This window comes from Chanodichthys erythropterus, chromosome 5 (assembly GCF_024489055.1).
Source record: "Chanodichthys erythropterus isolate Z2021 chromosome 5, ASM2448905v1, whole genome shotgun sequence".
NCBI lineage: Eukaryota > Metazoa > Chordata > Actinopteri > Cypriniformes > Xenocyprididae > Chanodichthys > Chanodichthys erythropterus.
Genome location: NC_090225.1, coordinates 12,826,719 through 12,845,000, shown reverse-complemented (window position 1 = coordinate 12,845,000; position 18,282 = coordinate 12,826,719). Strand labels below are relative to the sequence as shown.

The 18,282-nt window shown below is 35.6% G+C and overlaps 1 protein-coding gene across 6 annotated transcripts in view; it reads right to left on the bottom strand.

Annotated features, from left to right (window-relative positions):
- Positions 1-18,282, bottom strand: part of atrnl1a (attractin-like 1a) — a 332,899-nt gene that overhangs the window by 181,285 nt on the left and 133,332 nt on the right. For 4 of the 6 annotated variants that reach the window (XM_067386115.1, XM_067386114.1, XM_067386113.1 and 1 more), the window contains exons 23-25: positions 7,375-7,469; positions 6,930-7,008; positions 5,973-6,130 (exon numbers count right to left, since the gene is read on the bottom strand). In XM_067386115.1, coding sequence (XP_067242216.1) covers positions 5,973-6,130; positions 6,930-7,008; positions 7,375-7,469 — 332 coding nt within the window. Of the gene's footprint in view, positions 1-4,057; positions 4,164-4,275; positions 4,376-5,972; positions 6,131-6,929; positions 7,009-7,374; positions 7,470-18,282 lie in introns of those variants that run through there. The other 2 variants (XM_067386117.1, XM_067386118.1) reach the window with 2 other exon arrangements.

Genomic DNA, 18,282 nt, shown 5'->3' with positions numbered 1-18,282 from the left:
TCCCTTTATCCAAAGAGACTCACTCAGATGTCCGAGATGGACAGAGGTTGTGGTAGACCGCAAACTGTCTGTCAGAAATGAGATTACTAAAGGCATTCTATTTAATGATGTCTACTGGACTGGGGAAAATAAGCGATGTGTGTGTAGAGAAAATCAAATCACCCCCCAATTCCTTGGTCTACAATGGCTGCGACAAGATGGCTATACAACACAGAAATCTATCCAATGCAGCAGCGCAGCTTCTGTCCACCATGAGACTGAAGGAAAGAGTATTGTTAGAGCAGAATATTATGAACACTTTTTGATTTATTTTAATGGGGTTTATGTGCAACAAGCTTCCGTATTCTGTAAAACAGGTTGCATTGCTTCCGGTTAAGGTCTTTTGCTTTGTTAAATATAGAGCCGGTTACTCAAGATACCTTTAAAGGAGTGAAGCAAATATTTGCATAACCAATGTCCATCGCATGTGCAGATTGATATCTAAAAGCCTATTTCTTCTTCTCACTAACATTTAGCTATTTAAATTGAATAAAACGGTAACAATAAAAAGAACTAGGTAGGTTAGCTTGTTCGTACTGTTGTTAACACTTTCTCCGACCAGCAATAAGACCTGCTTTCCTGTTTGTTCATGCGACGTTCGGCATAAAGCTTATTTATTGATCTTTTTGAAATAATCCTTGTCAAAGAAACGAAGGAAGAGAACTGAGGATACAACAGAGGTGCATCATAGTCTCAGGCTCAGGGATACCCACGGACATCTCCTACAGTCTCTCTACTGTGTCCAAAAGTGGCTGCAAACTGGACCAGGTTTTTACAGGTAGATGATAAGACACTTAAGATGATATTGACACTGATGTTGCAAAATACTCTCATGTATAATCTTTATGTAAACAGCAATAATCATCTTTTCAATCATCTTTTTATATGGTATCATATGTTCAGCTATTGACAAAATCCAATTATTGACAATAAATGACAGTGTAGTCACTACCCTTCTTCTGAATGACATTAAATTTGATTAATATGTGATTAAAATCAACACAAAACAAGATATTAAACTTCAACACAATATCTAGTTAACTAAATATTCGGCTCATTTGTAAGTACTAATTCTTCAAAAAAATAAATAAAAGGGGTGAGTAAAGCAGCCCACTGTGGACTGAAAAATACTGGAGAAGTGAGGTACAGGACCACAGTGACAAACTAAATATAAGTCTGTTCCACTAGGGTAGGCAAATCCCTGTGAGCTCTGCCCCCCAAACCAGCCCTCAGCTCTAAGCTGATGTCATCCTGAGACTGAAGTGATAACCCTAGGGGAGCAGAGCGAGGGCAGGAAATGCTTTCATCAACGGGGTAGGCTTTCCCAAGCCGAGCAGTCTCCTCTGCAGACAAGCATTACACATGACTATCCTGATTCTCCTACTGTTACTCATTAATGAGTCTGAAGGGCCAAGCTTATTTGATCTGGATTAAACCTGATAACCAGGTTACCTTACATCATGAGCACAGATTCATGATTAATAGGAAGAGATATAAATAATGGCAAGCATTAAGGCAAACCACATGTGCTGGGAATATGTGATTAATATATGTGATCCCCCCCACAACTTTTCTCTGTTTTCTTTTTCTTTTTCCATTATCCTATTTGTCAATAATATTCAGTTTATTAAAAAAAAAAAAAGTCTAAGTATTTGGTTTGAAAATTTGTGTGGATGTCATGTGAAATGTACGAATCATCTAAAGGGACATGATGATGGGGAAAAAATATGAGATAGGAGGAAAAATTATGTCAATGCTTTTGGGTTCTCAAGCAAATGTTTTGCGCTCCCTGGAGAAACTTTGCGGTCGCTCGCAAAATGTTTGCGTTCTTAAATATTTCTCTTTTGAAAATCATTTTAAAATAATATAATGTTCAGTGTTAAGTTGTCCGGTCACATCTATGTTAAATGGTTGTTTGTTTCCAACCCTTTATTTAAGTTGACTTTTGGGATGATTATTAGTCTTTTTAGTCTTTTGAATCTAATCTTCATCACGTGTTCTTCCTGCAATCTAGTCTGACACTTCTGCTCACCAAAACTTCATTAATTAGCTTTGTGTGTCCAACTTTGTAAAAAGCGATACAAATGTGCAGCATTTACCTCAGTGAGTGGAGGAGGAGCATATATTAGCATATTCATAGGTTCACATACACTAAATGAACCATGGGTGTAGTTACATTTAACCCTCTGGGGTCTGAGGATTTTTGGGGCCCTGGAGAAGTTTTGACATGCCCTGACATTTGTGTTTTTTTCAGTTGTTCATAAACATATTAATGGAAAAAGTGTCATTACACTGTATTCAGCACGAACTTAGCTACCATAATGTGTGAGCAACATGTACGTACGTTTGTATTTTTGAAGGAATAACGCTTATGTGTGGTTATTGAAAAAACAAAAAACTTGAGTCAATGAAATAAGGCCATAAAACTAATATTATATGTGTGTTCACAAGACTTCTAGGTATTGGAGGTTGTAGACTAGAGTTTTTGCTTCATAATGATGTAAAAAAGTATCCTGCCCACTCGTTCATATAAAACAATATATTGATTTAAATTTTGTAAAACACTTTTTGTCAAAAAACATGGAGGCGTGAATATTTATGAATAATGCTGTGATTCACACCTGAGAAGGCAAAGACCTGCATAATGATCGCATAATGACCCACATAATGAGCCCTTTCAGTCAGGTAGGCTATGTGAAAAAACCCTCTGACAACGGGATCATATCAGCTGTATTAATGTAAATATAATGTCCACTCTTGACAAAAAAACAAAAACAAAAAAAAAACATGATTTTTGTGATGTCATGCATGCACTTATTATTGCACATGTGAAGAAAATGAAGGCATAAAGAATTTTTTTTTTTTTTCACAGGAAAAAAAACAACATTGTAAATATGTCATTTTGGTGATCAAAGATGAGTTTTAAGGGATAAAATGATTGACTACAAGGGGACTTTAATATATTTTAAAATGTAATGGCAAAGCGGAATTTTCAGCATCATTGCCCAAATCATCAGTGTCACATGATCCTTCAGAAATCATTCTAATATACTGATTTAGTGCTCAAGAAACATTTCTTATTATCAATGTTGAAAACACTTGTGCCACTTAATACTTTGATATTTTTCTGGATTATTTGATGCATACAAAAAAAACAAAAAAAAAAACAGTTTTTACTTGAAAAAAAGAAATAATTTGTAACATCAATGTCTTAATGTCACTTTTAATCAATGTAATGCATCCATGCTAAATAAAGTTTTTTTCTTTTTTTTTTTTTTTTAACTGACACTTGAAGTATTTATGAATCTGCTTATTTGATTCAACTCTTTCAGACTAAACATGGAGTGAGATCTGTTATAAATGGAGAATCTCTGCCAGTGTCTGACATGAAAGAGATAAAGAGAGTGAAAGAAGAGTGAGTGACTGCAAGAGAGTGACTGCAGGCAGTGGAAAAGTGAAGACTGAGGGTGATGAATGCAGCACACAACTCCAACTGTGATACCAATCACTAGTATGTCAGCAGCTCACTTCAGCCACAGGGCCGACAGTGGCCTCTCATCCTTCCCTCTTCCTGTGTGTGTGTCCCTGAACATTGCCTGTGAAAGGGTCACTACAGCCTTGACCTACACTATTAAACCACATGAAGTATGAGACTACATAAAATACTCTTTGTATTAGATGTGCTCACGACCATGCATAACCTTGACTGACAGGCGTGAGCACACACAGGCCTCAAGACACAAAGAGAATAATAGAAAACACATTCAGAGTATTAGTCGTTGTGTCAATCTTTCAGTATCACTTTGTATGAACAAAATTAGCTTTTCATAAGCAAATACTGAAAGACACTGTGCTCTAGCTGAAAGCGAGCGCAGTTTCGTCTCTTCTTTAGTCGATAAAGGAGTCATTTAAAAGGAAGACGCAACATTGTTCACTGCGGCTGGCGGAGGAAATATTATTTTCTCTTTATGCACCAAATAGGCCAATAAATCAGAGAGATAGATGATTTTATTTTGAAAGCAGGTTGACTGGATGTCCATCAGACGTGATGAAGGTCAGGGCCAGAGGAGTGGTTCTTCTCAGGTTACTCAGATCAGTCTATAGATGACTGCGGTACTGGGATCCTGATGAGAACAATTAAGGGCTCGTGTTACTATCTCATCTATATGTGGCTATGGTAAAAATGCATTAATGGGAATGATTCACAGCCACAATCAATAAATGGCTGATACTAACAGGCCACAGTGCAGTTGCACAGCAGGATCTGACTGAGGGTTGCTGGGAAGACTGATGACTGTGTTGGCTTACTCAGCAGCCCGATTACAAGGAGCACCACCTGTTCTGTCCAAAACCTTTATGTTTAATATGTAAAGCAGAGCAGGAATGGAAAAGCAGAGTTTCTACACTTTGATGGATATACCATTTAAATATTTGGGGTCGGTAAGAATAATAATTAAAAAAACAAAAGATTGAGTACGAATGCAATAAATTGATCAAAAAAATGATTTCTATCTCAATGTTCTTTTGAACTTCCTATTCAAATGATCTTGAAATAAAAAAAATCATTACAGTTTCCTCAAAAATATTAAGCAGTACCACTGTTTTCAACATTGATAATAAAACTAAATGTTTCACCAAATCAGCATATTAGAATGATTACTGAAGGATCATGTGACACTGAAGAATGGAGTAAAGGAAGCTGAAAATTCAGTTCATCACATGATTAAATGACATTTTAAAATATATTCAAATAATTATGATTTCAAAAAGCTTGTTGAGCAGCCTGGTAAGAGCATTTTAAAAAATATTAATGTGATTTTTATTATTATTTGTATTTTTATTTTATTTAATTTTTTGGTATTTCCATGACTTTTCTAGTCGGTTCTATTGGATAAGTAATTTAAAATCTTTTTTTTTTTTTTTTTTTTTAGGGATTTGGCTCAAACTGCAAATTTTAAATTCAATGGAATATTTGAGAGCTGGTCATAACTAAAAATATGTATATTCAACATAGACATTGCCATGACCTTTTAGAAATGTAATAGATATTTTGATATCGAAGCCGTGATATTTCCAGGATTCCATGATTGTAGGAACCCTGTGAAAAGGCACATTAAATCACTGACAAAAACCCCACAGTTAATAACAAACACAGCCTCAAAAATATGACGTTTTATCAATTAAACCAGATTTATCAGATTATCTAAAATGAAATTAAAGTGAATTAAAATAGTCTTCTTCAGTTCATAGATGGGAATGCTGAGAGAATGAAGATATTTTGTACAGTTTGTCAGAGCTTTTATAAAGCACTCCAAAATAATTGATGAGCACAAAGCGGACTCATGGATCATTAAACATATTATTTTTGCATAACACACTTCATAATGGTTATGCTCAGTGCCCTATTTAGATATGAGGGCTTAGAGAGCTTGACTTGAAATCAAAAACAAATTTCATGGATGATATTTACAGTAATTTGTTGTTGTGGTCCATTATGATGAAGATATTGATGATCATGATGCTGTTTTGATCAAATTCAGAAAATCTGAACAAAAATGTAATCATTTTAGAACTTTATCATTTACCATATATAATATATCAAAATAAAAAGTTAATCAGTTAACAGTTTGGCATATAAAAAGAAGAACAGCAGTCTCAAACTGAGTGATGGATCTGAAACTAAACTTTTTTTTTTTTTTTACTACATACAGACGTATAAAAAACATTTATCCATGTATATCTAATAAGCTATTTTATATGTAAATAATCCAATTTTTATATGTACTCTATGCATAGAAATCAATATTTTAAAAATAGGTTTTATGCACAGGTTTTCTTTTTTGGACTTAATAAATAAGAATAGGCTGTTTTGGAATGAACAACATTACATGCACACCTGGTTGAGGTAACATAAATCAGGCAGTTCATCTTACCTGTATTTTGATTGGCCATGAAAAGTTGCTGACATAAACGTGGAAAGTGATGTTGGGATTTGCAAGGAAGGAGAATGTCTCATAGGAAAAGCTGTCTCTGTACTCTTTGATGTTAGTCTTGGACACTATGGGGAATTCCTCCCCAGAGATCGTACCCGCTGTAGGGACACAAAACACAGCGTCAGCAAAGTGCACGTCAGCCAACAACAACGTCTGCATACAAAAACCTCTGCATGATTAAACATGGCATAATATTCTGACCAACCCTTCAACTATAAAACATCTGAATAACTGCATTGTAAGAAGCTATACTAGAATGCCAACAGGATCAAAGCCTAGAAACTTCTAAGAGCTTCTCAGAGGGTTTAAACAGATTCAGGAGCTAATAGTGAAGACATGGTCTATCCACAAATGAGCATAAACATCAGTCAGTCTATATTGATGTTTCCCAGATGACCCATACAGAGACTGTTCCATTAACTATGACAGGATAAAACAAGATTTCTTTTAGTTATTAGCAATTCATCACAGTGCAAAATATGACTTTTCCATTAATCACTCTTTTGAGTTCAGTCTTAAATATTTCTATAAAGAAGCTCTCATGACAATGACACCCGACACTCAAACACTATCTGTACTATTCTAGTGACCATTGGGAGTTTGGTTTATCTGCGCCTATGGGACAATCTATAACACTTCTCCACATATCTGCTTGTCCTAAAGGTTTATTCACCAGCAACAAAATGAAAATCTATTTCGTTCAGGCATTTGTCTGTGCAAGAGCAATGTCTGTTTATCTTAATTAAAATCAAAAAGCATTTTATAAATGCCCTGACAAATGGATTCACATAGCTTTCCCATTCTTACTTTGTTCAACCAGAACTATTTTACAAAGTAATTATTTCTTTTGGGATTTCTTTTTTCTTTTATTCTGAAACATTACATGAAATACTTTACCTGTTGAGCCAATAGACCACGTTATGTTCAGGTTGAAATTGTTAGATGCATTAATTGACATATCGAGATTCTTATTGGTCTGGAAAACAAACAACATGAAGACAAATAATTTAATAGCTGATAATAAAGTGTTTACTATATATATATATATATATATATATATATATATATATTACTATATTTACAATAATGTAGACTTTTTTTATTTATAATATAAATAAAATGAAAATAAAATAATTTAATTCTCATAATAATTTACAAAATTAAATCTGTATGTTTTAAAATTCTGCTGCACATAAAAGTACATCAAACATCAAATTATTGGCTGTGACCTACGTTTAGGACACAAATTTGGGCACTTTTTTGGAAACACACCAAATTCAAAATCAAATACAACCCGTTCAAAAGCATTTTGTTTGTGAACACATGATGCAAACTCACTGACCTCTTCCGGGTTCGCCATGAAGTTAATAGCTGTGTAATGCTGATCATCCTCCTGAAGCAGACTAAAGGTGAACTGGTAGTCTATCAGAAGATTATCTAGTGTGGTAGGAGAAGAAAAAAACAAAAACAAATTGTATTCAATTCAGCATAGAAATCATGAAATTTGTTAACATGTCGTAAAAGTGATGGCTTGGCAAAAATTCTTCATGTTCACGTCACGTTGAAATCACAACATCATGGCAATCATAGCTATTCTTCAAAGTTAAACACAAACTCTCATTGGGAAAGAGAAGCAGTTGTGATATGAAGGAGTTTTTGACAGCTCACATCTGCACGAGCAACTAAAGGTCACCTTGTCCGATTCAATTGTGAAGACGGCATATGATTAAATAGCAACAGACAGAGGAAGGCTGAGGATTGATTTGATTGTCCAGCGGGTCAAAATTAATATCAACTCTGCTGATGGAAGAAAACACTGAACTGTCATTGGCATTAGTTCACAAAAAGATGAAAAAGCTTTCGCTGGATTCTAGTCATCATTTATGACATTTTAGAAACGGACAAAACCTCTTATAGATTAAAAGCACTTAAAATGCCCATATTACGATTTTTCGAATATTTCCTTTCATGCCGTGTGTAATACAACTATTAGTGAATGTAAAAGGTCTGCAAGGTTTTAAAGATCAAAGCGCATGGAAAATAAAGTGACTCCTAAATACAAAAAAATCAATACTGAACTGCTGAAACGAGTCATCAGCAATTCCAGTGTCACTTCCTATTAATACCTTCTTACAAATTTGCATAATGCCAGCCAAAGGTCTTCACAGGCTGCCTGCGAACAACATCTACTTGGACCACTTCTCAAACACTGTAGTTATAGCAGTGTGGAAAAACTAACACCAATGTTAGTGTATCAGAGCAGAGTAGACCAATCACAACAGACTGGGCCGTCTGATCAATCAGAGCAGATTAGACTAATTGCAACAGACTAGGCCGTCTGACCAATCAAAGCAGAGTAGGCTGACGGAAATGAGGGGATTTGAGAGACTGAATCTTCGAATGAACCATTTTCAGACTCTTTGAGAAATGAGGTGATGTGCAATGTATATTATGAAATAATTAAAGGATGCATGTAAACCTATTATAGGAGACGTCCAAACAAAATAAGACATTTAAAATAGCATAATAAGGGCACTTTAACAATAAGTAATTTTAGTGGGTTTTTTCATAAGAAATAGTGGCTTTTTTTGTGTGATAACAGTTCAATTTATTGCAACTGGATTGCTAATCTAAATCATCATGACACTGAGAACACATCATCAACCTTGAACATCAATTTCAAACCTCAAATGAGCAGCTGCAATCTAACAAAACGAATCTGACCGCCTCTGACCCCACACCAATCCACGAAAAAACTTCTAGGCCTTCTTCAAAAGATGTTTATCTCAACATATCTGCACATGATGTAACAAATGCACACTAAACCATAGCAGATTGGGGGATGTTCACAGAAAGCGAGCGAAACTAAAGGATATTAGGTTCAACAAATAGCCGTGTTCATTCCGCAACCACAGAGAGATGGAGAATTACCACAGATCAGATCAAAGCGGCCGTCTTGAGCTTATCTCTTCCTCTGACCACTCAGTACCCTCCGTTGTCACAGAAATAGAACGATTATTGCTGGCTCTCTCTCTTTTTCTCTCCTTGTTCTTGCCCCAGGTACACAGCAAAGCTATGTTTATCCCATAAGGGTCTTTGGCAAACTTCAGAGAGTTTTTCTATTCCATGAAGGGGACAAATAAATGCAGAAAATCAAAGAGGGAGATCAACAGGATGTTTTGGGTTGTAGGATATACATGCAATTATGTCTATGGTCCTTTAGAGCTATTTATTGCCCACTCTCTTACACTTCTTGCTGTGATGATATTAATACTTTTGAGTGTGCATCTGCGTTCGCTTGCATGACTGCATGTATTTATGTGTGTGCATGAGTGAATGCGTGTCAAGGAGTTCACCGAGCACAATGCAAATATGAAACTAACATAAATAACAATATGCTGGAATGTTTTCACTGCTTCCAACATTTTGCTCTAATTTGGTTATAATAAGTCAATTAATTGCACAAATTTAGCCAGTAAATCAAATGCCCCCTAGAGTGAAATCAGAGAACACTAAATAATGTGGTTATTTAGTGCTAATTTAATCAAGCAAAATTGTATGAAAACATGTGCTACTATTCTATTTCAGAGGAATGAAATTATTAACATATGAGGTTATTAACCTTTCTTGAACTCCAGAATATTTTTACCATCATCTAATAAAAGGAAACATACATAAGAAGCCAACAGAGGACGTTCTGATTACAACCGACAACAACATCATCGTCTTATGACGTGCTCTGGTTACGAAATGCACACATTTATCTACAATACATAATTCAATAAAGCCATTACAGGAATCTCAAATAACAGTCTCATCAAGCCAAAGTATATTTTCCTCTAAACATCCTGCAGAACACATTTCATTTCCAAGTTCAGAGGTCTGAAATGAAGCAATAACAGAAAGCCATCCCTGGCAAACAGGATCTAGGTATTTTATTTAATGTCTTCTACCATAAACGTTATCATCCTCAATTTTGGAACACCTTGCTGGCGGTAATGAGAACAGCGGAGAGTTAGGGACATCTGGAGTCATCTTTTTTAGAAGCAGGAAAGAAAATGGCATGCTGCCCTTAAATAAAAAGTCAAAGCTAAATATACACTGGTTCACACGGTCCTTTGAATGTGATGAGCTGAAATGAAGTAACAAATTATATGTAATTTTATACACTGAGTTTTTTTTCACTGAAGTCAACCATGTATGCATAACAAAAGCACATGATTTAGCTAACCATACCTGATAAAATGAGGTAAGATGTACATGTTCACAAATTATTTAGCAGGAATGATGTAGCTAAATGTTTTTTTGAACGTGTATCAAAAAGCTTAATAATTTAAATTATACTCAGTGTGCATATCTGGAACAGCATACAATTTGTATTATTTTTGCAGTATGCACTGTGCACATATGGCATGCAAATTTTCTGTTCTGTATACAGCTCGAAAGCACTTGCTTTAATATAATATTTTGTAGTGAGGCAAATAATCTGGATGTAATATCAACCAGCATTTTCTATGCAAGACTATCACTAACTGTTTGCAGTACAGTGACATTTGAAAGCACTTAATATAAATGAATAGACAGAATCAAATGGCATTAGAGGTTTTGGATTGATTACATCATTGCTGTACCATCTTAATGACAATTTATTCTCCATAACATCAGCATGACCAAAATGCAATGGAAGTAAAGAACGTCCTAATTCATCGTCATGCACTGTGTCTTGATTGAAGAAGATATCTACATCTAAGGCTTAAAGCCAATACAATTATCTTTAGAAAATAAGATAGTTCTTTAGATGTCCAAATAAAAGTGACTTTGTATGCAAGCACAAAGCAGCCTGACTAAAAGTATTTAGCTGTCTAGGCAGAATGCCTGATTAGTTTTTGATGAGGGACCTGAGGATGTCTGGCTGGCTGGTGGGACACTCATCTGAGTATGTCTGAAGCAGTTATGGCTTTGATTCAGCCAGTGGAAAATTGGCCGTAAATCAGTGTATGAGATATAACTAAATTTTTTGGGATCATTGTTATGAGAATCAGAGATGTCTTTAACAAATCATGTATTTGAGTGAAAGTACACACTACACTCTAAAAAATGCTTGTGTTGGGTGGAAAATGGACAAACTTAGCAATTGGGTTGTTTTAACCCAGCAGCTGGGTTAAATGTTTGCCCAATGTGCTGGGCAATTTTATTTAACCCAACTAAATAAACTTAACATAAGTAAACCCAACACATAGTTACTAGAGGCAACAGTAATAATCAAAAGGTGAAAATGTATTAATAAGCAATTTATCATGTTCATTTATTAAACATATTAATTTCCAACATACGTTGGGTTCATTTTAAGCAAGCAATTCAGTTATTTTTAAACAATAGTTGAGTTAAATAAAAAAATACCCAGCAGGCTGGCAAACTGCTGGGTTAAAACAACCCAATTGCTGGGTTTGTCCATTTTTAACTCAACTTGGGCTGTTTTTAACCCAGCATTTTCTAGAGTGTATCCTTAAAAGTTTGGGGTCAATAAGATTTTTTTGATGTTTTGAGTATTTTATGCTCACAAAGGCTGCATTGTTCGATCAAAAATAAAGTAAAAACAGAAATATTGTGAAATATTATTAGAATTTGAAATAACTGTTTTCTATTTTAATATATTTTAAAATGTAAATTATTCCTATGATGTGAAAGCTGCAATTTCAGCAACCACAACTCCAGTGTCACATGATCTTTCAGAAATCATGGTAACACTTTATTTTAGGGTCTTTTAACTAGTTGCTTATTAGCATTTATATTACTAGAATATTGCCTGTTTATTAGTAAGTTTATCGAGCAGGTTTCAATTTACTTATTTCAAAATAACAAGGATTTACATGTTTTCTGAAAAAGTAATAGAGCAACAATGACAGTCTTAATAACAATGTAGTGCTCTGAAGTAAAGCTAAAAGTACCCATTACAGTAAAGAAGAAAGAAAATACTTGAGTACAGTACAAGAATACACTCTAAAAAATGCTGGGTTAAAAACAACCCCAGCTGGGTTGAAAATGGACAAACCCAGCGACTGGGTTGTTTTAACCCAACTGTTGGGTTAAATGTTTGCCCAACCTGCTGGGTAGTTTTATTTAACCCAACTATTGTTTGAAAATATCTATATGGCTGACTTAAAATGAATCTAAAATGAAATTAAAGTGTTCATTTATTAAACATATTAATAAATGTTAATTTTCAAGACATTTTGGGTTCATTTTAAGTAAGCAATACTGTAATTTTTAAACAATAGTTGAGTTAAGTAAAACTACCCAGCAGGTTGGGCAAACATTTAAACCAACTGCTGGGTTAAAACAACCCAATCGCTGAGTGTATGATACAGCATGGTAAATATGACCTCTAGTCTGATTAAGACAACAGTTTGATGACATTTTTGACTACATAACATTCATCATCATGTATATGGCAATTGTAACATGACCTTGATGACACTGGAGGTTATACTATAATAAACATCTATCCATTATGTTAGTGAAGGAGACATTCAATTACCGTTACAGTGACTTGCATTTATCGTCATCATTAGTATTATCATGTTTGATGGCCCTTGATTTTTCTCCTTGTGATAACAGACATTAGTATGTTCAAGGCTGGTTGAATTAGCCTGTTACAAAGACGAAGCGTAAACATCAATCCCACTCAGCTGGTAAATGTCACTGACGTTCCCTTAGGGAGTCAGACTTGTCTCACTCCAACTAGCCTCTCTTCATGGCTTTAATTGGTCAAATTAGCAAGTGTGTCCACCCCGCATATTTCAAAGCCAGATAACTGAATCACTGCACACGTGTGATGAAACCCACACTGACAGACTAAAGGAAGCAGTGCTAGTAAGAGATAACAGCTGGGCACTGGGAGCGTGAGTGCTGCTTGTGGTTGCTGTGTGTGTTTATACATGTTTGTCTGTGAGAGAGTTTGCAGGCCAGCTGCAGTGTACACTTTAGCGTTTAGTACACCATACAAGGAGTATGAAATGGAGAAGAACAGTTGCTTTAATCTGAACTTGAGTGTAATATATTCATAGATATGAAAAAGGTTATTTTAATCAATCACGAATGACATCAGATGCCTTACGCAATGTGATGTGAGTTTAACGTGCATTTGGGAACGAAGTGTGCACCAGGTTCACATTTGCATAAACACTTTTTTTGGACATTAGTTTACAGCATTTGACCATTATTCAATCAAAATAAAAGCTCAAGGTTTGATATGTTAAAGCTTGAAGGTTTAAGTGAAGAATGTATAGCAAGACACAAAAGTTTTATAAGTAATTTATAATGTAAAATGAAATTATTATTATTACAGTTATCAAATATTCATTTTATGTAATTGTAATTTGCAAAGGTTATATAATTCTGTCTTTTTTGATAGAATTAAAACTGATGATAATAATAATAATAACAATAATATAAAATGATATCATTACATGTATTATTATTATTATTATTATTATTATTATTATTAATATTATTATCAGAATGTGTCATTAAATTCTTTAAATATATTAACTTAAAATCTCTTCTTCAAGTAAACATTTTATACGTTTCAGGGATTTGGCTGAAGAAAAAAAAATTTGGAACACCTATCTTTGCAAATCCAGACATGGCTCAAAATTACAAGGAATAGTCTATTTTATTAGTGCAAATTCAAAGTCAAAACTTATTGGTACACAAATAAGCCAATAAAACAACAAGCAATATACAAACCTGTACGGCTGACTTTCTTCTGTGAAACTCAAAAGAAGGGTTTTGTTTTTTGTTTTGTATTGTTTTGTCCATACAATGAAAATCAACAGGTTCCAATCTTTTTTGGACCCCATTGACTTTCATTGTATTCCCAAAATATCTTCTTGATACATGAGGGTGAACAAATGATGAGAATTTTTATGTTTTAGGTGAACTATCCCTTTAATATAGAATGTATGGTCACAGGTGTGCGTTTATCGGCATTTTACAACAGCGCATCCAATCAGAATCTGCGTTGTAATGCGCATTTCATTTCAGTTGGAAAGAGCGGAGATGCTGGAAAGGATTTGTTGACCACAGGAGGATATGATGCAGTGCGCTATCAATCATGAAGTGATATAACAGTATTGTGCTGCAGAGACTGGAGGGGAGGTCAATTATAAATAATGCATTGGTAATAAATCCTTCTATATACAGGGAATGCAAGTCTGATCTGCTCATAACAAACCCCTCACACATGCTTTTGACACACAGTCATCTCCTATGTGTGTTGATTAATTGTAATACTGAGAACCTTTCTGCCATAAGATACTCTTTCAAGGTCTTACTAACTGAAACCTTTGTAGTGTATAAGATAACACAAATGCCTGGGTACACGATGTAAAACTCAGATGTCCAACAGATAGCAAAAAAAAAAAAAGTTTTGAAGCCTGTTTGCTGTCAAGAATAGAATGGATAACCGACTGATGATTCTGTGTACATTAAAACAAATTGGCTGTCTGGTTGTACTCTACTTATCTGTGACTCTGTAATCAAATGGAGCTTAGTTTTAAAAACATTCATTGGTGGCATTGGAGGGCTGTTTACACAAGCCTAGTTTGGTTGGTCAAATATGGTCTCAGGTGGCATTTCTGGAAAAGTGGTAGTGACAAGAGTAATGATTTAGAATAGGCTGTTTTGTTTTTTTTCTTGAGTACCGACTTGGTTTAATTTCTTGTTGTCTTGAGAAGTTTGTGTGGATGGGTTCACAGGAGAAACCATGTCTGTTGCTCCTGAAGATGATGGTTTTGTGGCAGAGTCATTTTTTTGTATATCTTTTCCTATTTTGTGGTCAGGAGAGGAAGTTATGACCGCTCTGTGCTTGTGTCAATCATGACAACTGGACTAATACTAGAGCTGTAAGGCTGCCATCTAGTGCTCTGAATATAAACTAAAACTATACTGTGTGTGAGAGAGACTGAGATTTTCTGTGACAGAGAGAATGCTAAACAGAGAGAGCTAGTGATACAAACATCAAGTATTATTGCTAAATGTTTGCTCATAATCCTATTATAACTAATGTATATTGGAGTTGTGGCACATGCTCACAACTTTCCGGGTTTTAGGGTTGAATTCCTATAAGTTAAATAAAAAAAAAAGTTTTCCTAACAATAAAATTATAATAAATTATGGAAAAAACAGGGGTAAAATGAGGTGCATAATACTTTTGTACTGTTTAACTGATCCACATTCTGAACATGCATTAATAGCACTTGTGAAAACAGCATGCTTAAAATAAAATAAAACGTTTACCCTATAAAACACACACACACAAAAAAAAAAACATTTTATAATTTATATCCAATGTGACATTTACATCAGGAATTTAAATGTTTAAACTCTTTAGACAGGAGAACTCGACAATTACTCAACAATAACATGAGAGGCTTTGCTTTCTAAAAAAATAGACTGACTGTTACACTATTTTTATAAAAATACTATTATTATTTTATTTTTTTTAAATCAGAAAGTCACTCCAGTCCTCCTACTCTCAAATCACACAGGAAGCGTAAACACTTGTACTGCATTTTCAAGCAGCAAATGTACGGGTGAGGGAATCAGACCTGACTGCTTGCCTTCTGCACTCTCTGACCTTCAGATATCTATCTGAGACACTTTAAGTCAGAATCAGTGATTATGGCTTGAGGGCATGCTGGTCAGTCCTGCTTCTATAAAAATGGGACAGAAACCCCAGCTTAAGGTGTGATAACAGATTACAAGAGTGAATGTCTGTGTCATATTTCACCCAGAAAATCGAAAGAAAAAAAAATATATTTTGCTTATTGGTTCTGAAAAAGATTCAGCTGCTTGGTTTTGTCATATTATTATTGACAGCTAAACATAATTGCTTATAGGTGGGGTAAGTAATTTTTCAAAAACACTGTTGTTTGGAAGTTAATCGGGCCGACATGATGGTTGAGGAGACAGAACAAGCAAGAGGGAGATTTGAAGAAAAACAGAAAGAGAGATGCAAAAAGAGAGATGAGACAATACAAAAGAGCTCAAAAGAACATCACTGGAATGAAGGTGTATGACTGGGCAAGCGCTTTAGGACCCGCGTTAATATTAGAGAGCTAAGGGAAGGCCTGAAAACAGATGCGGAGGCTTCTTTGATTCTGCTCCACACGCGAGTAACACTGGGTTTCAGTGTCATTGAGCTGCTGTGCTGTTGGTGACTAACAACAAACTCTTGTTTGTATTTACTCTTGTGTACTGTACGTTAATTTTTTTTGTGCTTCCTTGTCGTTCATTCATCATCTGTGCTTTATTTTTTGTGAAACATTATTTTGTTGTGCGTCAGCTGTGATAAACAGACATCCACTCTCACACTGTGTGCATAACAGTGGCAAGCTAGTGAGAGTTGTGTAGGTAAACCACTGTGCACTGACGACCGCTAGAGAATGCGGTGTTTAGCATCATTGCACTTGCCTCGCCTACTAGCATCGATTGGGGTTTGAGACCGACTCGGAGCAGGGTGGTTAGTATTGGAGTGTGAGTTTCAGAGGCGGAACAATGAAGAGAGTGGTGTGTTTGTTTGGGTTAATTTCAAATATCAACAATATCCAACAGCGTTTTTGAAAAATGGCTTACCCCTCTTTTAAGATCGTCCCATTTATGTAATGTGAAACAAATCTTATCTGACTATGGTGATACTGTATTGAAATTATTCCGGTCCGAGCATTATTATTTTCATACTAAGGTGTGATCACATTTACCATTGTTCAGCAAATTTTCACGGGCAAAATTCAGTCACTTCCACAGGAATCTATGCGTTCATGAATTTTGTGTGGGGGTGAAAGATTTCACCACGCAGATTTCGCAACAGTTTCAGTTGGTCATGCAGATTTGTCATGTTGACCAACAAAAAGCTACTAGGTTTGAAAGTGAAGCTGAGCTTCGTTGAAAATTTCACCAGCACGAACCGGGTGCTAGTTCAGAGCTAGTGCTAGTGCCAGTTCGGAGTTGGTTCAACTGACGAGCCTTCTAAGAACCGGTTTGCCTTTCCACGGGCTAGAGAGCAGCACAGAGCCAGGTCTTACATCACTGTATACGTCTCATATTTCACAGCAAAGCTAGTGCTGCAGCGCCAAACACAAACACACCAAGCTTGTTCGAGTTTCGGTTTCCCGGAGAGCAATCAGCGCATGACATCAAAGCATTGTGAGAACGATCCAAAAGCACAAGGAGTATGCTCTACAAACGCTCCCGTGGACCCGCGGCACTCCAATGTCACCTGCCGAATCGGCCCGTGCTTCTCCAGTGCATCTTGAACAAGCCTTCAATCAACAATCACGGATGTTTCACTACTGTTGATGCTCATGGCTTTACGAACCTACGTCGGCATCCAAAACGGCTTGCCGTAATTTGTATAGAGACAGAGATTACAATCGAGCTGCTATTAGCTCGATTAGCTGCTATTTCAAAAATGGCGGTCACAAGTTTCTTGTTGGTCACGGTAACCCCGCCCCAGCCCCTGACGCAAGCAGTTCTTACTTCTAGCCCAGCAATGTTTTGGTGCTACTTACGAACCACTTTCCTGGTTCGGAGCTGGTGCTTTGGGTGTCGAAACACAAAGAACTGATTTGAAACTAGGCTCTGGCTCCGAACCAGCACTCAAACTGCCTTGGTGGAAAAAGGGTAATTGAAAATAGGCAACTGACCATTTTGCCAGTGAAATTCTGCAAAAAAAAATTAATAAATAAAAAAGTTCACTAATGCGAGCGCACTTTTGCCACATTTACAACGGTAGAATTTAGAATTTAAATAATACAGAATTGTTTTATCTGATTTACAGTAATGAATGAGATTCTCTCAATATTATTTTTGATTGATATGTGTACCAGATATTCCTAGTTATTTTTTTTTTTTTTGAGAGATCCAACTAATTAGCCCAAAAATGTGATGAATTAAGGGCTAATTTTAGTCACACCCCCAAAATACATCATGTCCTCACTCTAGGGCATTTCTGATGATTCTCCTCAAAGAGTTCATCCCACTCATTTTCCAGTCACAAGCCATTTTCTAACAACATCAACAGAACACAGCCTCTCTCTGAAATCCGCCATAATCAACTGTACTGAGATCCTAAACCTATCTCAATCTGGCCAAATAAGCAACATGTGAACTACACATCTCAGCTGTGGGTGAAGCCAAGAGCACACGTGTTTGCTTTAGGCTAAGCTCTTGGCATTTAGTGACAAGG